General features: G+C 37.5%; 1 protein-coding gene across 1 annotated transcript; it reads right to left on the minus strand.

Annotated features, from left to right (window-relative positions):
• Positions 1 to 989: 989 nt before the first annotated feature.
• LOC105038715 (ATP-dependent DNA helicase Q-like 5) lies at positions 990 to 21,931 on the minus strand. The gene is given in 22 exon segments (XM_010914583.4): positions 990 to 1,194; positions 2,110 to 2,199; positions 2,762 to 2,877; positions 3,010 to 3,034; positions 3,179 to 3,357; positions 3,589 to 3,717; positions 7,884 to 7,986; positions 8,096 to 8,151; positions 12,598 to 12,696; positions 15,125 to 15,254; positions 15,342 to 15,436; positions 15,534 to 15,578; positions 15,739 to 15,792; positions 15,969 to 16,043; positions 16,140 to 16,193; positions 18,663 to 18,741; positions 18,895 to 19,107; positions 19,313 to 19,425; positions 20,395 to 20,448; positions 20,534 to 20,653; positions 20,909 to 21,717; positions 21,720 to 21,931. Coding segments are annotated over 21 exon segments (2,784 nt in total). The 5' UTR covers positions 21,868 to 21,931; the 3' UTR covers positions 990 to 1,194; positions 2,110 to 2,111.
• Between the last annotated feature and the right edge of the window lie 697 nt (positions 21,932 to 22,628).

The following is a 22,628-nucleotide window of genomic DNA, read 5'->3' on the forward strand; positions in this document are numbered from 1 at the left end:
GTTATTGAGCTAAGGCCTATGCTCACGTTTTTTTTTAGCTTAAGCCCATGTCTCATACAGGCTACGCTAAAGCTCAAAGTTAACTTGTGTTTAGCCCAAATCAGTTGGTTAATTAAGTAAAAATCACTGCAGAAGCATATTTCCAGCAATAGGGAAGGGAAAAAAAAGGTGGTGATGGGCCCGTTGCTGCTGGAGAATGAAGACTGTAATATCATATGTAAGAATTTCTTTGTTTTCTCAAGAAGGAACTTCGTTCTCTCCAAAGAAAAGGGGAACTTCCATTTAGAAGCATCTGCTCAGAGGAATTGAATCTCATAAGGTGAGCAAATGACAGTCATAGCTTAATTTGGGACTAGCTCATACAATTCCATCAGTTAATAATCTCTTGATTCAAATTACAATATTTAATAAAAGGATTTATGTGTTTGAACTTGCAATTTTCCCCAATTTGATGATTTTTGACACAGACTTTGGTCATTTCTTGTAGCATTTCAGATCTCAGACATCCTTGTTTCAATGCAGGTATTGCCTCTTGAACACGTGGAAGGTAACAATATAGTTGCATTTGATTTCCAGGATTCAGTGATTCTGAAGCTTCCCTCGCTAGCTAAATGTTGATATATGTTTCATTCATCTGATATTGCTCAAGAAAACAAGGTCGGCTGAAGTGGAAATTGAAATGATTCAGAATGCCATCTTCTTAAATATACAGGTAAGTCCTCTAATTTGTGCATGATACCGCCTTCCAAAATAGCAGTAGAGGCTGCAACATGTAAATATTGAGTTGACATTTTTTCTTCTCTTCTCAAGAAGTTGGATTCTGCTACATGTCTTTGTCAACAGGGTAGAAGCCCGAAATAAATTCTTTTCACGTTGCCTGCAAAAACAGCATAAAGAAAACTTGAAATTTGTAATAAAGAACACGCAGAATGAGCATAGCCATCTAACAGTTCTCAAAAATTAGCAACTGGTACTCAGAAATATTACCTTAACTTGCCTGTCAATGATTGCAAACTGACTCACTCTTGATGATGGTAAATTGATTGCAAAGAAAGAAACAAATTTAAGGCAAATGATGCATTGGTGCAGTGTGCTCAGCAACCTGCTTCATTTTCAAGAGCAAGCAAGCAAACTAGATTGCTTCTTTCAGTCATCTTGCATCTCAAAGACATTTCCTTGCCACTTTTATTAGATCTGCACACAAGAATGACATGAAAAATATAAGGATATTAATATGAATGTTTCTGTTCTACTAATTTCAGGCCCTTACCTCCTAACCTTACTCCATAATGTCATTCAATTTTGTACTCAACTCATGAATCAAAATAATTATCATATGCAATCACATAGACAAGGATACATGTTATCCATCGAGGGACCGTTTTGATTGATGAGACAATGATAGGTAAAATGTTAAAGTGGTGTAATGGAATAATGCTATGTATGGCAACAACTTAGGTATTTGGTACGGATGTGCAGTTATGAGATTTAGTGTCCATAAGAATGAAATGAAAATGGGGCCCCAACAAATTTATGGCCAATAGAAATGACAATGCGAGCAGTCTCTTTACTTACAAGTAAATGGAGAGACAAGTGAAAGCATAACTATATTATGAGAGCTAAAAGTTCAGATTGAGGTGTTATGTCACTTTTGTCTTGGTAACTAGTGACAATTCTTTTAAGTCACAAAGCCCACAATGTCCTCCTGTTCAGAATGTGGGCTAAAGGCGCAAAATAGACAAATGTGGCAGAGAGTAGAATGTTAAGTGGACGGGCTAAAACTAGGAAAAATGGGATGGGAATTAATATACTTAGGAGGAACTGCACTTGATGAGGACAAAGTGATGAACAAGCATTTTAAATGGTATAGGTATGTACAATAAAAACCTGAAGAGACCCCAGTGAGGAGAGTTGCCGAGATTTGTGTGAATAGAGAAGAAGGCCAAAACTAATTGAACAGAAGTCAAGAGATTGACTAGAAAAGGTTGCAATAATACTGGTGATAGCCCATAGTGGGAAAGACTGGTGAATAAGAATTCATACTACCAAAACAAACCGATCAAACAAGGCTTTATAGTTATGGTTAATGCTAGTGGTGGGAATACTTACACTTACTCTCCACCTTTTCTGGCAAAGTTCAAGAGCTCCATTTTTGCAGCTTCCATAACAACTGGAAAATCAATTTCCATGTAGCGCCCCCTGTCAAATAATTTTAAGCAACTTAGCTACTTTAGAAAGAAAAACATGGCAAAAAAAAGTAGCTATAATCATTTGCTGGCAATAGAGTAACAAGTTTTCTTTTCAAACCCATGCTTTATGTGAAGCAAGGTTTTTGACTTGGCACCAGATGCCGTCCCAGTTCCTTACTGGTATAAGGTCAAGTCAGTATGATATTGCCCCTGTACTGCATTGGGGCAGCAGCTATACCATGTGTACTGGGGCATGCTCAGGCCCCAAACCATTCTGGTACTCTACCGGATCAGTATGGTACACCTTATACTGGCTGGTATGGGTCAGTACCTAAACCACCACTGCTGGGCATCTAGTTATGCCCTATGCTGGCAGGTATGGATCGGTACCTAAACCACCACTGCTGCGCATCTAGTTAACAAGATAACAGTAACACTGTGTTGCATAAAAAGACAATGAAAAAGTTTTTAAGCTCCTCTGCAAGTGTCACATTAATACATAACATGATTTCTACATCACTGAATATGACCTGCCTGAGATGCCACTGAACAGAATTAAAGTTCACATGTACCAGAAATGGCTTTTTGACCAAGTTGCAGCAAGAAAAGCTGGGCTGGGGATGCCGTGCATAATTCTTGCAACAGCTCTTGGGGTAAATTTGGCATACGAATTACTCTGTAAGAACACCTGTCGCACAAAAAGAAGCTCATCAAATCACAAGAAAAAGATCAGGTACCTGAAAAATCAGACCAAGTGAATAATATGTATTGAAAAAATCAGACCAAGTGAAAAATACGTAATTATGTATCGATACATCACCTTTATATCTGCACGCAGGAATGGGCTGAAAAATGTAAATGACAATGGCATTAGTGCAATTACAAAAATACAAATTCAAAAATAGAGAAACTTGACGATCTTATCTTAGTGCAGGCTTGTGGAATTTCATAAAGCAATGTATCACAAGGAACTTTAGAGTTTCTCAAACCTGCTTCGTTTCATCTTCATAGAGGAATAATCATTGAAGGTGTGATGCCTCCCACTGAAGTAGTCTACAATCTTCTCTTGAATGCACTTTGTATGTAAGGATTCGGAGCAACCACCAATTCTTTTGCACTCTTTTACAGCGAAATTTGCAACATTGAACATTGCATCTAACTTTAGTACCTATACAAATTAGGCAATGTGGTTCTTGTAAACACTGAATATGGATTCTAACAAAAGACATGACAATGCTAACAAACTTCTCAACAGACAACCTAGAGGCTACATATGTATTTATCATAGTCAATACTGATGACACAAAGGATATTTTACAAATAATATGGCTTTGTAGCATGTTTTAATTACATTGCAGCAGTACTTGATATATGGAATTGATGGCAAAAAGTTACTCACCTTGCAGCTTTCAACGTCAGATAACCATTTTGTGAGATGGGTTGAGAGGGAGCATAAGTCATCTGGTTGCTTCACAATCCTATAGCAGAAAGCTGGATCCTTCAAATCATATCTTATTTCTCCTAAAGACTGAGTTTGTCAATGAAATGAATTAAAAACATAGTTTCTCCACATAAATAAACAAAATGAAAAAAAAAAGTTGAATTATACTAGAATCACAGTTATTTATCATCTATCATGTCAACAATATAAGATAGACAATGAGAAAACTGTCAAGCATGACTGTACATTCATAATATCAAACTGTGTCAAATCATTTTACTGTAATACATGGTCCAGCTTTGGATACAAGTACGCAGTGTGCCATACATTCTGAAAATTGTAAATGGGATTGTGAGGACAAGAGAACGACATACTTGCTAATACTATCACACACATGCAAGCACCTTGCACACTGACAAGTTAAAATAGAAGGGGAATTAAATCATACATCCAATAAGAATTGGTGCCTGTAACTTATTTCTCCAACTCACAATGGAAAATTACACCAAGCATTTGCCTTGCAAATACTTGGAAATCCAAGAAATCAATAGATTGCTTGGTAGAGTAGAAACTCAAAAGCAAGAGAGCTCCAAGGAAATGAAGGCAAGCTTTTCCTCTTCGAGGGAAGTGGACTACTTGAAATCCAAATGGCATTTGCCATTTGGATCATCATAAACTATGTGCCAAATTTAGAAGCTTACTCCCACTAAGGATAAGTTTGTACTCACTGTGTATGCTGTATCAGAGGATGAAACAATCTTTTCCTCTGATGCATAATTGAGAATACAAAAGATGGGCATGTGAAGAATAATGAAAAACCAAGATGGACTTTCTCTTTTCAAAGCCTAAAGCCACTATTTCCCCTTTTTTACTTGAAAATAGTAATTTGGAAACTAACTTTTTTGATGTTATCACCTTATAAAGCTTGGCTCATGACCCAAAACCTCTGGAAATTTTAGATGTTTACATGCAAGGAAATCACATCCTCTTATGTTAAAAGGTAATATCTATTTTCTTTCTTACAGTCAAGGTCCATACAATTTCATCAGCCATATCAAATTTTTTTTTCCAAAAAACTTTCACAATCTTGATGCATAACAATTCAGAAAAACTTTCTTTCGCTTTTTTTTTCCTTTGTATTCTTTTCCAGAAAAGTAGAAGTGCACCACCCATAACTTCAAGAATTATAAAGTAAGATGGCACAAATTAGGACATCAATCCCAACTTCCCAACCCAAGAAAAGAAACCTGAGCTTCTCAGAAATTCGGCCTTCACTAAACAGGAAATATCTGAGGCAACAAAAATGCCATAAAGGAGGAAGCATCACAAGCAAAGACAACTGAATGAAGCACAATCCACCAAAGCTGAATACCAACTGAGCAACACAAAGGACAGAAGGAAAGAAACACAAATTTATATCATTCCACCCAAAAGTATCATTAAATTTTATTTCATGCAAAATTTCGGGCCACCACATAGAGATTATACAAACCCATTAGAATAATTTTCAAGGGGTTGAATTCCTCTCCAATATTTGCACATTAGGTTCAATTTCCCTCTTCCCAGGCAAAGTGGAAAACAATGCAGCTGTTTATTTGATGCATTATATTAACTTGTGGTGCATGTGGCCGCATATGCATTTGCAGTCCCCTGGCTACATCGCGTTGCCTATCCACAATTACCATATACAGTCATAACATACATAGGCCGAAAAAGTAGTCCTGTTAGTGCTATGCAGCCATATGTGTGGCTCAATTAGCATAGTATGACTCCATATATGGCCTGTGCAAATGGAATAGGTTCAAACTGAGGATAAGGCTGGATGTGGATTTCAATAATGTTATATATATTGTTATTTGTATCAAGTACCGAACAATAAGCACTAATTGTTAGTTGTTATTGTTATTAGTATTGCTACCGATCTCCGGTGAGATGGTCGGCGGTGAGCCGAGTTGTTGTGCCTGAGTGCTGAACAGCAGAAAACCTGCAAAATGAAGTCCTCTTGTCGAAGGTTGTCCGGCGGGGAACCCTTCAATGCCTAAGTCAGCCGGAGAAAGAAAATAGTAGAGAGCCAAAAGCAAGAGCCCAAAAGCTTATCTTAGTCCCGCTTACCAGGTCCCCCATCGCCTACCACTATTTATAGGGTAGAAACTGTCGTTGCTGTGTAACTCTCATCACCGAATATTCGGAACGTGGGAGTTATGGCATTTACCAAGCGATTACCTCATTAACCACCATTAAGACCGAGTAGTGAGCAGATCGTAGGCGACTATCGCACCCCACGACCGCGAGTAGTTAATGTTCGTACTGAATAATCATCATTTGATCTCCAAATTTACGGAACTAAGATAGTCGGCAGAACGCCGAGGAAGTCGTACCGACTATATGTCAAATTATTGTTGGCCAGTCGTCGATTTTATATCGGACCAAGTTGGTCAAATGCCAACTTGATCAGGTCACATTGATCTCAGTCGACTCAATTCACAACATAGTATACTTAATCAATTCGAAGACGAGAAAAAATAGTCGTTGCACACTTAGTCGGTTAGGGAGGCGAAGATAAGGGTTAGTCGGCTAAACGACGAGATCTACCCCAACACTTGCCCTCAACTCCTGTATCCGATGTTGTAGCTTTAATCGGATGAGAGGAGTTAATCATTGTACAGATCCGAGTAGCTTTTACGACGACCTTCACTTATTGTTGCCTCGAAAGTTGTGTCCAACCATTCCATCGTTGCATAGAGCGAGCCATCGTTTTGTCGTTTCGTAAGACGCATGGTGGCTCTATCACATCATAGGTCATGCAGCAATTAATGCTGTGAATGGTTCGAAACAATCTTTCATAATGATTATAGAAAGTCGGACGACTGAATAATAACTCGTTGAGCATCCCAAGTCATTCACATGTCAGCCAGCCATTTGCTCGGTTTGTTGCCACAGGGATTCAGCTTGTCTAGTGCGATCTCAATAGTGGTGCATCGAAAGGCCAAGAAAATAGTCGGCTAATATTACTGCCCCGTGTCGGAATCTCCGAGGTTGTCTCGATTTTCTACGTCGATCATGGTCGTCAAGCGCATTTATAAATAGGGATGGTCTCTCCTTCAGATATTCTTCCGACTCTAGAGCTTTCACCCCCAGTCCAAAGTTCCCATCCTTAGTAGCATATAGGATTCATCTCCCTGGGGTGTCTTAGGCTCCTTCATCGTCGGCCTTCTTTCCCCTTGTTGGTTTCTCTGTCGTTCGACACCCCTCCTTTATCATTGTCGGTTGTTTCCAAGATTAAATCTCTTTCTCTTCTCTCTTTAGGTTTTTGCCTTAGGAATAGCTTCATCGGGTCAAGAGTTTAAAGACGAGAACGTGGTGGGACACCAGGGTTCTACGATAACCGCAAGCATACCAGCTATAACCCAAGGGCTGCAAAGTCTATAAGCTACGGTATGCATGTGGCCAAAGCGGACAATACCTCTTGCTGGGATGAGCCCTCCATCCGCATGAGCCCTGAAGTCCCTTGACCACAACAATTAGTATTGATATTGTTTATACAAAAGATTATTGCCATGATGACTATAATTCTTATAATATTTATTCTAATACTAATCATATATGCATCCTACATATACTCTCTGTGGTCCCTTGACTCTTTTTTTGGAGGATTGACAGGCACAATCAATTCCCTGGCTGAGACCCATTCATTGGCTATTGGAAGAAAGAAAAAGCTTACCTTTTAAGACACCGATTTGTGGAATCTTTAGAGGCAGTGAGAAAAAATTGTTTCCCAATTAATCTCCCACTTCAAAGGAATTTCCCATATTGACATGGAGATTCGCTGTAACATCTGCAAAACTCTCTAAAAACCCATTCCAGCAAGCAACTTCATCCATGAAACATCAGCGACAGGATAACCATAAATCAATGCTCTAGAAGTTTCCCCCTCCAAAAAGCAAAGAAACAAAATTTTGATAACAATTATACATCTCATCTCCTTCATTGGACCAAAAGAAGAATGCTATCCTTGTATGCCAACAAATACAAAAACATTAGTTGGATGAGCATCATTTCCATATTATTTATATAGGAATACCTCAGACTACAATCTATGACAATAAATAAAAAGATTGAACTGAAATTTTTCCATTTCTAGAATCTCTGAACAACTTATTCAAGACCTTCCAACAACTCAGCAAGCTGACTAGATTATTCAGAACATATTCGACAATAATAATCAATCAGTTTAGTGGTGATTTTGTCCAAACCTTTAGGTTTTGCAACTGATTTAACAGGTCATTTGTTGATATCCCAATGGTATTTGCTAGTGTTGGTATGTCAAACACATGATGCCCTTCCTTTATTTCTGAACTGCAAATGTCATGTTGTAATGCACTAATCAATAAATCGAAGTATCGATGGTACTTAAGAGAAAACAAAAATATAGAACAGGCGAAGATAAGAATATATAGGGATATACATTTTCAGAATCGTTGCAACTACAATATCCTTGTCAGATAGCAATGCTGGGGCTGTCTGCAGTGATGGAAACTCAATGTTCAATAACTTAAGAAAAGAATAAATCAAACTTTACTAAATATATTGTCAGTAATGGTTAAAGTCTCTTTACAAGTATAAAGCCAAAGCTTATAAGTGTGAATAGCCTAATTAATACTTGGATAATTCATGTCAAACAACCCGAAAGATTCTAGTAGCATTGGTTTTATGGTTTCCATAAAAGCCACCACCTTCCCAGTGCTAAGGCCTGATACACATTGTTGACCATTTCCCTGATAGCTTAAGTTTTCATGCTGTGCTCATTAGTTGATGGTATCAGAGCTAAAAGTCAGAGGTTCAGGGAAAGCATGACGAACTTCCATTCATTAGTCAATAGGGACCTATGGAAGGAAGAAGCATAGATCGAAAGGATGTAGAGAGTGCACCTCGTCAAAGGAGGACAGACTAATCCTCGAGGATGTAGCGAGTTAGGGGCCTGCAGGTTTAATAGTTAGCAAAGCCTCACAGTCTTTATCAGCCTGCAATCTTTCTTTCCCTAACACAGGGAACCTCTCGTCTCTAGAGCACTGCTGGAAACCCTATTTTATATCTCCTTCAGGCCATTTTTCTTTGATTCAGCCATGCCTTTGTTCTCCCGACTCATTTCTGGTTATTAACTTGCTAGTTCTTAACTTGTTTATGCCTTCATGTGCATGGTCCAGGCCACACGAGGATGGGATGTTAACCCCTGATATGTATTGTTGACCCCTTTCCTAACAGTTTAAGCTTTTGGGTCCAATGATCTGTTAATACACAGAATCCCAATGAGCAAGTCATTTTCCCAACAGTTATGAAGCATGATTTCATTATGCTTCAAAATACAATGAAAACTTCAGTAAGACCAATGTCGTTGTATGGTATCCCTCATCTTGAGGTCCATCACAAGAATCAGCAAAATCCTTCATGTGCTTGCAAAAGGGATCAGGAGGGGAAAAAAGCAGAGACATTCAAATGTCTAAGCAAGGATAAGATGGGATGGGATCTGCAGATAACGAAGCTCGTGTGAGAAGTGGAGTGGATAAGAAGCATCATAAGCAAGAAGAGTGACATCAACTGCCATGAGCACAAGAAGACAGCATCAACAATCAGAAAAAGGGAATTGTAATCAGATAGACAAGTGAATGGTGTCCATTAATCTGATGCTACCACACTTTCATCCAGTTTCTCTAGTTTAGTTTCAAAGCACAGGTAAATAGGTCATTTAGCAGAAAGAGCTCTATGAGCTTGAACATAACCTCTTATTCTAGAGTCAGAAAGCCAGCTTGTATTTGTCATGTGAGCCCAAATTTCCATGATTCTGACACATTATGTCACCATGTTCTGTGGATGTCGATGCAGGCCAATAACCTCTAATTCCTAAGTATGCCTGGCTGGGCCAAACCATAATATCAGGTTTAACTCTGATTTCATGTTCGCTGAAGAGCGTGAGTTCAGTTCAAAAGATACTCATAAGTCTGAGATCTGTAGGAAACCCTTGCCTCCCTCACATTAGACTTGTACATAATATTAATTTCTTGAGTAGTCTGACTGTTGACTCCATGCATCATGCAGCACCAACACTAAACAACTTCCAGAAATAAATAAAGCTGACTCCAAGCAATGAAGCATTGACTGTCCATTATGTTTTCAAGTTTTAACCTTATTTCTTCTTTTTCATTAAACATCTACTCTGCTGCCCTTAGTCATTCCATTGAACTTTCAGATAATGCTTTCTTATATATTTTCCACTTCAAATAACACACAAAAAAGTGAGAAGAGCTAAAAAAGATCTCCGCTTGTGTTTGGACCACCTAAGAAGCTATAACAGTGGTGGTGGAGTGCAAGGGTCCTGGGAGGACTACAGCCAAGCAAAGCAACCAATGAGCTTAGCAATAATGTCTAATGTCCCAGAAAATGAGACACCACTGGAACGTTAAGTCATTGTTATAGCAAAAGAATGACAAATATACAGTAGTAGAAGAGGAATGCTAGGACTACCATAAATGCTGAGCAAGGGTAAATAGGACTTGAATCAAATAGGTAATGATCCTAAAATATTGACAAAAGGTCATGAAAGAAGAAGCGCTCAAGGAAGAGCAAGCTAAGGGACACAGACAGAGGTCTAACTGTCTAAGCTTCGAGGAGCAACAAGCACAGCTAAGAGAACAGGAGCATCAAGGCACAGGAGTAAGCACAGGTGAATCTCCTCGACAATTAAGCCCAAAATTGGAGACTGATACATATTAAACTACTTAAGGAAACAAAGAACAAAATATTGCAATTGTCAGTCCCATAGTAATGTAGCATAAGTTCCATATTAAGGACATAATAAGGCCAGATGAAAGCTGCTTCTATAAAGTCATTCAAAGGAGTAAAAAGCCATATATGCTCTGATCAATCCTAACTAAAACTGATACTCATGGTCTGGGACAGTCCAGACATGGACACCTTAGAATGGCTCTGAATAGTTTCAATGAAGAAAGTAACATGTTACAGTAACAAGACCAGTTTATGAACTGAATAACCATAACCAGCCAGCCTTTTCACAAAAATTTGGGACTGGCTGATCTATGAACTGAATGAGAACAGAAAAGGCATGGTAGGTGACAAGTCCATGGTCATGCAAAACTTCACTGGCCACATAACTTTCAAGAAGAGAGTTCCATCTCCCAAAAGAGTCCCACAAGTCGTCAAATCATGAGATTGCACCATCATGGACATCAACTAGATCAGCTACACAACTTGTCCAACTTCACACCAATCATTCCAAAGAGGTCAAAGAATGTCACCAAATCCACCCAGATGGTGCAAGCTAAGTGGAAGGAATATAAATGAAAGAAAGCAAGAGTACAAGTATCCAAGCTTGCTCAGTGGATAGCTTAGAGTTCTATAGAAGTATAAGAATGGAATATGAGAACATAATAAAATATATGAAAAAGGAAAATTAAGGGAAAAATTAAAAAGAAAGGCATGAAGTGAAAAAAGAGAGAATGGCAGGCTTCTAAGGGATGTCCAACCTCAATTTTACAAAAATTAGGAGAAGCCAGGTCTAGCTAGACCAGTCTCAGTCTATTATACCAAAAAAGTGGTGGTAAGCTCTTAGGAAAGGAAAAAAAAAAGGGTAAATGGTGCAGCATGAGCATAATCTAGAGGTGGCATATTAAAGCCCTATTATTGGCATAAGTACATTTGCTAGATACAAAGGATTTCGGTGCTAATCCTAGAAACTAGAATATGTCTTGTTGGTTTAAACTCTTTTCAGATGAAGAGTTGAGGTAGACTGAAAAACACATGGGATGAAGTAGTAAGAAATAACTTGTATTTCAGCATCTTTCAAAAAGTATGGCCCTAAACTGAGTAGAATGGAGGAAAAGGATTCATGTAGATGACACAACTGGCTTGGAATTACAGCTTAGTTAAGTACTTTAAATTCCTTTCAAAAATCTAACTATAGAACCGAAATCCCGTGGAAAGAACTATAAAACCCACGATTTTTTTCATGTCAACAAGTCTACAACCATCAAATAGTGATAAACTCATCAAATTCTGGAGAGATGGTTGAGCAAATTTATGAGCCTGAACTTGATGATTGGAACTTCAAATCCAACAGTCTAATTAGCAAGATGTCAAATTAATTTCTTGCAATGCTGTCCACAATACTCTAATTGGGATTTGAAACAAGTTTTTGCTATCACAATCAAGGTTTTAAATCCCATGGGAAGGGGGGTGTCCCAATTTCTCCATGGAAGGGGATGCCCACTATCCTGCACCATCTCAACAGCCATCCCGATAGATTGTCCCAATAGGTACCCTCGCCTCTCTCTCCTTTTTTTTATTTCTTACTTTCTTTGTTTGTTTCTTTTTCTTCTTTCTTTCTTTTCTTCTTTCTTTCCTTCATTTATTTCTTTTTTTCTTCCTTCCTTTCTTTCTTTCCTTTCTAACTTTCTTTCTTTTTCTTCTCCCTTCCTTCCTCTCTTTCCTTCTTCTTCTTCTTTCTTTCCTTCTTCCTTCTTTCCTTTCTTATTCTTCTCTCTTTCTTTCCTTTCTTTTTTGGCCTTTTCTTCCTATTCCCTCCCCTTCTTTCTCTCCTCATTCTTCTTCTTTCCCTACGTGGATGGGTTTTAGAGTCCCACCCCCATCTCAATCCCATTTTATTAGAAGAATGGGACCAAACAACCAAGACACCCTCTATCCTGTGGGGATTTAAAACAATGATGACAATTACTTTAAAAGAGAAAAAAAAAGCAAGTAGAGAAATGAAAAGCATCACTTAGTAGAAATCAACCAAAAATATATACACAAGAATACAAGGTGCTGTCCTCCTGTAACGTGGTGAGACTATTATGACACATGGCAGAAAAATAGAATACATTAGAAGATTATAGCAAAGCTATGTAAGAAATATAAATGAAAAAGTAATACAAGCACATGTAATTTCCTAAACACCTTGTGAAAATACAATGTACATGTCACATTAAGCTGTGGAAGTAGGCACAGATATTGCTTATCACCCATTTCCAGCTGAGTAAGGATTGTTAAAAGCACCTGCAATCAACAAAAACAATGGAAGAGTTCTTATGTGATCAAAATCTTTAAATTGGAGCATTTAAGGAAAAGTTACAAACACATAAGCAATGTGCAAAAGGTTGTTTCAAGATATGTAGGATGGGAAGCAAAATATTTTTATCTAAAAAATAAGGAGATCAGGGTGGGGGCATAACATTTATATATATCAAAAGTTACCACTTTCAATCCCAGTTAGATCAGATAAAGGGATATTCAGGGAAGTAATAGATGATGAATCTTAAGGGAAAAGAGAAAAAAGAATGTCTGCAGGATGAAGTGGGACTGGAATAGCAAAATAAAATTAATTTTAGAAATATGGGTTTAAAAGAGGGCTTAAGGGAAAAATACATCACTTTCTTGACGAATTTGGTAATGTGTGGTTTCACACAGTCCTTGGGTACCAAACTGTGACCTGACACCCCTCCCCCCACCCCCCAACACAACACAACAAATTAGAAAAGTAACCCTCTGACAACCCTTCCAACATCAAGCAGCAAATATCACTGGATACTACCATTCTGGTGATATATGATAATAACGGCACTACCTTGAAGGTGATATAAAGGAAGTGACAACAAATGCTGATGTTGACTGATTTCCAGGTAATTCTTCAAAGGTTTTGCAACAAACTGAGAAAGATGATCATACAGCCTTGATAACATGAAACTTGATAGGAAACTATCAAGGGTTACACTGATGACATATATCAGGAAAAATTCAAACTACGATATACTCGATTAAGACTTTTATTGATAAAAGAAAACAGATACCCTCTTTGCTCAAATTTTTCTAATAACATTTGCAACAGGCTAGAAATAAGACTTCATATTGATGATTTGTTATTTATAAGGAAAAGAAAAGAAAGAAAAGGAAGGACGAGAGCACCCATCTGTGAAGATAACAGCTGCCCAAATACTTCTAAAATGACGTATAAGAAAGTGCTCAGAACTAGCATCAGTTTATATTTATACAGTATTAATGCACAAATATTGAGACTAGGAGCACTGCAAAGAGTTGAACTATCTAACTCCGAAAAGTGGAAATAGTCCAATTATTAAATGGTAATATAGATTAGTTCCTATGAACAAATTGATTCCTCTTCCTAAGGCATCCAACCTTCTCAGATGCCAATTCTTGGAACCTCTATTTACATTTTATCAGTAGTGCATTTTAGTGAAATACCTAAAAATCCAGGCATTAAATGAAACATTTTAGGTATCATGTAGCCGATCCATTCGATATATTATATAATTATATCATTATTATTATTATTATTATTATTACATATGTTATGTGTATTACAAAGTATATATATTATATATATCATATACGATATATAGAGAGAGAGGGAGGGAGGGAGGGGGGGAGAGAGGCCTTATTTCTTGCTTATAGATGAATAGAAAAAGAAAAGGATAATAAGTAGAAGATGACAATCTGAATTGGGATTTATAGAAGAACCTCCATCATTGTTCGAGTATATATGGAGGGGCCTCATGACTACGTTTCCTAATCTTAAACCTTCACTCAATCTATGTGTGTTACATTCACAAGAATTGAGTATCTCAATATTCATCGGCCTCTCATACAGAACTACAAAAGAAGAGTTTGATCTCAAAGGGGACTTGCCTATGAATTAGAAAGAGCCAACACCCCTTTCTTTCAAGAAGATCCAAGGCATGTCAAGCCTTGGGTAAGGTTCTTTTCTTTGCGTCAAATTAAACCACATGTTTTACCGCTTGTTTGGACCACCACCATCAATTGCTTTTGCATTTTATTCTTGCGAACATACCCTGAGGTAAAATACTTAACATCACTTCGTGAGTCAAGACACATGATATCTCGTTCACGATTAGGACTGCCAGCATATCCAATTGTATTTGCTCCCCTAACTTTCATCTCTGTGTTACCAGCAGAGTGCTTGCTCCATTTCAAACAAAGGAAACCTTCTTTCCATTACTCTTTTAGTGTCAGGAGGCATTTGCTAGGACATATAAAGAAATGCATGGACTCATGTCCATTGCTTGGCAATTGATCCCAAAACACAAGCCAGTCAAAACAGCCATCTAGACATTTCCATCAATAGCTTGCATGACAAATAATCAGAAGGGTCAACAAATGGCACTGACTTCATTGATGAAATGTCCTAGTTGGATTGCCAATATAGTCCTAGTTTGGAAGAAGAATGGTAAACTATTATTTTGATTTTATTAATAGCATGTCTTTTTTTTTTTATTTTTTATTTTGTTTATGTATAATGACACTTTATGGATTTATTAAATGAATGTATCACAAATGTAAAATTTAAAAACAAAAAAAAAAAGATAATCGAATCAAAAGTAAGACAAAATAAAGAATAAAAGATGCTAAAAAGCTAACAAATATATGAATTCATGAAGTAAGAACATACCTCTTCTTTCATATCAAATTTCTGGGATGCATATTCTTTAACCAAGGAGCGAATGTTCCCAGATAAGGGAACACCACTAGAAAATATTTGGGAAAGAAATTTGCTTATTGCATATTCATCTACACCATCACTGCCATCATATTATATAAGTAGATTAGTTATCTTCGAAGAATAGGAGAAATACATAGCATATGAAAATAAAATTTTATGTTGATACCTGTAAGAAAGACTACGTAGCTTATAATAAGTAGTAACATCAAGAAGGAGATGACAATAAGATAGCCTTCCATCCCTTCCAGCACGTCCAGTTTCCTACAAAGGCAAGTATATGCCTGAACATTAAACTAGAGGAAGAATAAAAGAGAATATGTTGTAACTCTTACTGGACAGAAGATATTCTATTAGCCACCTGAATATATTCTTCCAAGCTTTCTGGCAAGCTATAATGGATTACCTGAAAAAAGGAAAAATTTCAAACAGAGATCCTTGGCAAGTTACAAAAATATGCATAATTTATAATTAATATAGTATAAAGTAGTTTGAAACATGCAGACCACACTGAGCCATGTTTCTAAAATAAAGTAGTATCAGGTGATATGTTGGCATGTTCATACTGCTTGCACATCACTCTTGTCAAGGCCCATTCCAAATGCCACAGTTGCTACCACCTTCCATCAAAAAACAGTAAACATAAATGTAAGACAATATCCTTTTTCACCAAACTTTTGTCCAACCAATTGATTTAAAATGCATTAACAAACAAAGAAAAACTAGCAAAGTTAGTTTTATATATATATATGTGTGTGCATTTGCATGTTTGTTTATAGGAATAATTATATCTTACCACTCTAATTTTGCTGGAACAGAAAAGCTCCTGTACACGGCTTCTATTCTTTGTGGGTATGCCACTATGGTAAGCCTACGATGCAACAATAATGGCATCACGAAATTAAGAGCCAGCAATTACATAAATCCAGTGCATTTACATGTTATCCAATAGAAAATGAATTCTGACCTTGGCAGGGATATTATTATCACAGAGATACTTGCTCACTAATTCAGTTTCTACCTGCAAAAAAAGGAAAAAAATTATGCTTCCTTGAATATGTAAGGTGATGTATATGCATGAAATCCATATTGAGACATGAAGCAAGGAATATAGACAACTGTGAACACTTCAAGGGGCCAATCAAAACTTAAATGATTTCTTACCTTGTTAAAGCTTAATAGTGTTATGATCCATTCTATTCTATTCTACTTAGAGCCAAATTTAGAATTTTTTCTTATTCATATCTAACTATTTAATTTTCTCAATCTACGAGGATCACTAGACCCATTGTGAACCACTTTGGTCACCTCGAGGAAGTCTGGACAGAGTTTTGGAGCAAGTTCCACCATATCCAAGACACGATCACGAACCTCAATCTCCAGAGGTCATAACTATCTATTTGGCATCCACTTTCAGTTTGCCAAGTGCTAAAATGAAGCTCTTGACAACAACTGCGATAGTATGCCAAACCCTAAGGGGTTTGATGCAGATGGTAGATAGGGGCCTACAACAATATTTGGGCCCTGAAACAGTCCAGTCAACATCAATGTTTTCCTTTTAGGAAAGACCTTGACTAGGCATAACTCAAATCAAGCAGTTGGCTGAAGACAAAGTTCATACAGAAGTTGAGATCTAGCTCTAAGAGGATTTTAGCTTTTCCATGATTATTTCCACTAGCCACGGCCATTTTGGGAAAACTGTAACCTCTTCCAACTGTTTGCCTTTTTAAACAAATCTTGTAGCTTAGTTTTACTTGAAAAATGTTAGTGAAAAACATGGCCAGCACTTAATTACTCCACAAGCACAACACAAAGACAAACAAACAATATAAATACCAATGTTTTAAACCCAACTGGCATGTTTGCGATTGCCTTTGCATTTTCAAAAGTGCTTTGCTGAAGCAATCCCATGAAAGTGCTAAAAAAAGAAGCACTTCTTCTCTAGTTTGGTGTTTCATGTACACAATGCAAGCATCTAGGCTACAGGTTTAGGCTGAAAACTGAGTTAAATGGCTAAAATAGGGAATTAGCATGTCTTTTTGTAAAAAGCAGGCGATCTATATCCATTCCACCTTGAAAGGGATGAAGCCTGACATGAAATCCCCATTGCTTTCCCTTCAAAGCAGACAAAACAGTCTTCACAGACAGAAGAAAAAGTGTAGCAAAGTATAAAGGGTTCTCAAGGAGCCCAATATACCCTCATTCACCTGAGTTAATAAATCCACCGGATCTAATTTCACCATAAGTATGGAATATCTAGAACCTTTAGGCAGGTCTTTTTTTTCATCCTATGGGATTTAGGCCAGCCCACTCCAAAACCAATCCTGGATAGTTATAGATATAGGGGCCCAGCCAAGCCTGTAAGCCTGTTACCTTATTTTAATGGCCTAATCCAAAAATCCAATGGGATTTTCAGCCCATTCAACCCAACAGGCCCTTAAGATTGCCAAAATGAAAGAGAGCATCCTATCATTGGCTTTCTCAAAGTTGATCTTGTACACCACTTTCTCTCTTTTTATTTGAGTTCCCAAAGACTCAAGACACTCAGACTAGCAAGAAACCATCCATTATATACATTTTGTAGATATTGACCAAGTTACATAAACACTCCCATAGCCTAAATGCTATGTAACTAGTAAATATGATACTAATTATAAGCCTATTATTTTGTGGATCAGCATAACAAAGGTAAAATCAAGCTTTCTGTATTCCTACAGAGTAACAGAGATCCCTGAATATGTTCAGCATGTAGCTCTTGACAATTACAATACTTTCAATAGGAAAAAAAAAATTGGTGGGGGAGGGGGGGAGCACTCAATCTCAGAATTCTTGTCAACCAAAGTTTTGCAGGAACATTGTTATGAAGATATAATTAATTTTTGGTCTATCTGGGATATTACCACTAAGAAATCAGAAAAGAAACTGGTAATTTCCACCAAAGGGGCTGCACCTAACATTTCCACAATTCCTATTATGCACTTGTTGATCAAAAGCTCCACTACTCGATCAACTTCTTTATCTTCTTCAACTTCTCATTTTAAGGCTTCATAATTTCGTAGTCTGGTTATGGCTCCAATTTGCACAGCCATCACTCATATCCTTATATGCCACCTATTATTAACTATAGACAAAACAAGAAGCACCTCATTATTTTCTTGGTTCATGCAGCATTCCTCCAAAAAAAGTAAGAACTCCTACAAGGTTAGAAAACTTAAAATGTATAAGAATTTAAAAAAAAAAAAAAAAAAAAAAGAAATACTGTCACAAAATCCTATCCCAAAAAAATTCCCTCAGATCCATGTATCTCATGTAAAGATAAAGTAAACCACTTTGCGAGGGCAAGCACTCCTTTAAATTTGATACAATCACCACCGTAACTATATGCCAAACAAAATCATAAGCAATTCAATACCCCAAAAATCTAATGCAGGATGGCTGCAAGAAGCATATCCATGATATAATGGTACAAAGCAAAGTAAAGAAGCCTAACCTGAAATTTACAGTAAACAATAATGCTTTGCATGTCAATCTGAGGAGAGGACTTCATTAGCACCAACAAATCTTTCAATCTGCAATAACCACAGGTAATAGTCATCCTCAGTAAGCCCAAGCTATACCAATCGCATTTACTACCAAGCTGAATATAAGTCAGATTCATGCAAAATAAACTATTATAAGTCAAATTTATTCAAAGTAAACTAAGTGAAAAGAACATCACTTGCCTATTGTCACTCAAGGTTACAATGAGCTGGAGGTTTTCACGTATTTGGCATGTCTGAATAAGGTTATTAGGTGGAATTTCTAGAGCATGCATAATATCATGCAATGTCTGAGTTGTTGCAGTTGCTGTCATTGCAAGGAGACACTCTACATTAAGCTTGCTCCGAAATAATGATGCCCTCAGCCTCAAATATGAAGGTCGAAAGTTATGAGACCTGTGAAATTGTTCAAGTCTGCAAGTTATTTAAAGCAAAACTAGTCGTTGAGCAACAAAGGAAGTACTTAATTGACAAAATGAGAATCAACATTACAAAGATTTTATGTATAGCAAAGAAAGGTGTAACACATCTAGTTGCTATTCAAAATCCAGGATCAAAAAAGACAGTTATTACCATGTAAAAACGCTCCCCAATTACTCACCATTCAGAAATGCAGTGAGCTTCATCAATCACTGCAAGTGATATAGACACTGCATCCTCAAATATTGACAAGAAGTCTGCATTTAGAAATCTTTCAGGTGAAACAAAAAGCACCTGATGCAAAAAGCACAGTTACTTCAGCAGTTCAGCACCATTGTTCCATAAACTTTATCTACAAAAATGTAGAAAAGGAGAAAATGGATGCAAAATGCATGTGCATATATTTTTATTTGTCTGTACATACATCAATGCCTGCGAGCTTCTTTACATGCATGGACTATAGCATCATGGATGCTATGTTGTAGAATGATGTAAATAATTATAACAATTGTGTCATCATTTAGTACATCTTTCACCTGCAAGTGTTTGCATGCATGTGCTATAGCATCCACTCATGCAAGTTGGAAAATGTCATAAATGATTTATAACAATTGTGTTACATCTTTTCTCCTATTTTCAGAATCACATTCGGACGGGCAATACTTATCCAAAACTTCACATTTACGGAACGTTTAAAGAGCACATTTCAATTCTGTGATCTTGAAACTTGCTTTCATAAATGGTCATAATATCAGATATATTTTTGTCTATTTCCTCGAATAATCTAAAAGATTAAAACAGTGCAGTACACTTTTTCTAGGAAAAAGCAAGCTGCTACTCATCATCACAATAGCTAAGCTAGAACCAAGAACAATAACATTTACAAGCAACAGAACCTACTGGGAAATGCATGTCAATGTCAACCACAGACACGATAAATTCTAATAACGTCTAGTCTATAAACTGAATCATGGTAATTATCCCAGAATAGCCTAATATGTGTCCATAAGGCTCGGTGGGAACATGTGGCACCTGATCAGCGCATTAGTATGGAAAGTAAATACAGTACACTTTCTCACTCATGGGTGAACATTTCAATTAACTTTGAGAAGAAAAAGGATTTCTCCCAATAATTTTTCATTAGTTAGGCTGACCAAAAGAGTTCCAATTTGCTTCTCAAATGACAATTTTAAACAAAATTATTTCCATCAAATAGTATCATCATAGATAATCCTTCTAAACAAAAGAACCATGAAATTTCACCTTGATGTCTCCTCCAAGAAGCCTATCCATTGTTTCAGAAGCCTCTTCACTTGTCTGGAACAGGAAAACGAGATCAAAACAAAAATAATGCAATCTGCTACTCATACAAGCTTCATGTGCATGATAGTAATCTAATTACCTGACTACTGGAAATAAGACCACCAGGTATCACCGGAGGAAGTTTCCTGAGTTGATCGACCATTAAAGCCACTAAAGGACTCACAACCAATGTTGTCCCAGGTAAAATCAGAGCTGGCAGCTGAAGGAACATCATTATCATCAGCAAAAGATTATCGAAGACATGAAAAAGTGATTGTTCTTAACAACATGATACATCCTAATTATATGCCACTGGAAAAACAATATATGCATATTTTTTTCTTGATTTTCTTTAGGCAGGAGAATGGATACAATACATGCACCATCATAGGCATAATACTAAACAACCATTTTCTTATCTATTGGGTTCAACATTCAAGGCCAGATTTTATTTTCTATATAATTGGTCTTTTACCTGGTAGCATAGAGATTTTCCAGCACCAGTAGGCAGCACCAGCATGGTCGACTCCCCAGCAACAACTTTCTTGATCGCCTCCAGCTGGCCTTCACGAAACGAATCATACCCATGGGTAAGCTTCAGCAAATTCTTCAAATTTTCATCAGATGGGTCCTCTCGAGCAGCAAACACAGCATCGTCAATCAAATTCTTGCTGCAATTTGAGCTCTTCCCCTGCTCCCACGATCTATTTGAAGCCAATTTATCCTCCTCCCAGCTGCATCTTTCCACATCATTTCCAGATCCATTTTTCATCAACTTCCGGCGGTATCTCTGACCTTGTGAAGTTGTTGTAAACCTTCTCCGTCCATTCTTGTACGCATACTTCCTTCCATGGCCATTTATGTTCAGCCGCACAAAATTTCCCTCGTTACTGCATCTCGGCCGCTTCGGCTGCTCTGCAGGCACCTCAAATCCAATCCAATTAGGGTGGATTCTTTTAAGTTTGGCATGAATCCCAGCAACCTCGGATGGCCTCGGATCCTTCGGAGGATCTCCTTCCTCCGCGGCATTTCCCGCGGAGCCGCCGCCGGCGCCGACATTTTCTCCATGCTCGAACTCGGAGGGATCGAAAGACGGCTTCCGGGACTTGACGAGGCGAGAGAAGGAGGTGGCGCGGTTGATGTCGGACGGCCGCTGGATCTTGACGGAGAGGCCATGGGGGTTTAAGAGATCGGCAGAGGGGAATGGCGGCTCCGGCATCTCCTGATGAGAGGATGTAGGGCTTGGTTTGGGCGTGATCTTGGGCTTGCTTCGGGGCGGGGTTTTTGTCTGGATTTGTGGAGCGACAAAACCCTAAACCTAGATTTTGGGGAAGGGAAGGAAGGTAGTGGAGGGTTAGGGTTGGGGTTAGGAGTTCGAGGAGGGGTGGCGGAAACGTGCGAGGCATCGGAGTCGGAATCGGAATCAAATTCCATGGCTAGAGAGAGAGGGAGAGGGAGAACGATAAAGAGGAGAGGGGGGCGGGAGATGGAGAGAGCTCACGCGCGCGAGGAGGCGTCAGGCGAGCGGGAGGCGCCATGTTTATATTTGAGAGAGGGTTTTCCCGCCTAATGAAAATGGATTTTTTTTTTTTTTCTTTTGGTAGAATAGGTGCATTAAATTAGACTAAACGTGGATAAATATATTCATCAAAATCAAAAAATAAAATATTGAAATATTAAAAAAAAATTCATCCTAAACATCCATAATATTGACCATATATGATTAGCCATATAAGATATCATCCAATCAGTAATACTATTAGCTCCTTAATAAATATGCGAGCCCCAGATGTAAAAAAATACATCATTCTTCAATAATTTTATAATAATAGATACAAATTATTATTATTATAAGATTATAGAATTAAAAATCATCGGACAACTATCATAGAATCATCTTCTAACAGAATCTGTGAAGCTTGCAATATATATATAGCATATTTCGAATATTTTCATACTACACGCAACTCAACTATAGAAAATTAAGTATAGTAATATTGAAAATCCAAACACCTTCTATAATAATAAATATACTATTAGCTTTTTTGATAACAAATCTAAATTCACCCAAATCATTTTAATCTCGCAATTACCAACAAATTTGATTTTAAGAAAATAAAGAAGTGGTAATACTCTCAAAAAAATAAATTAGTTTGGCACATGCAGAAACCACGATAAGAGCATCACAAATTGCC

The sequence above is a fragment of the Elaeis guineensis genome, chromosome 1 (genome assembly GCF_000442705.2).
Source record: "Elaeis guineensis isolate ETL-2024a chromosome 1, EG11, whole genome shotgun sequence".
NCBI lineage: Eukaryota > Viridiplantae > Streptophyta > Magnoliopsida > Arecales > Arecaceae > Elaeis > Elaeis guineensis.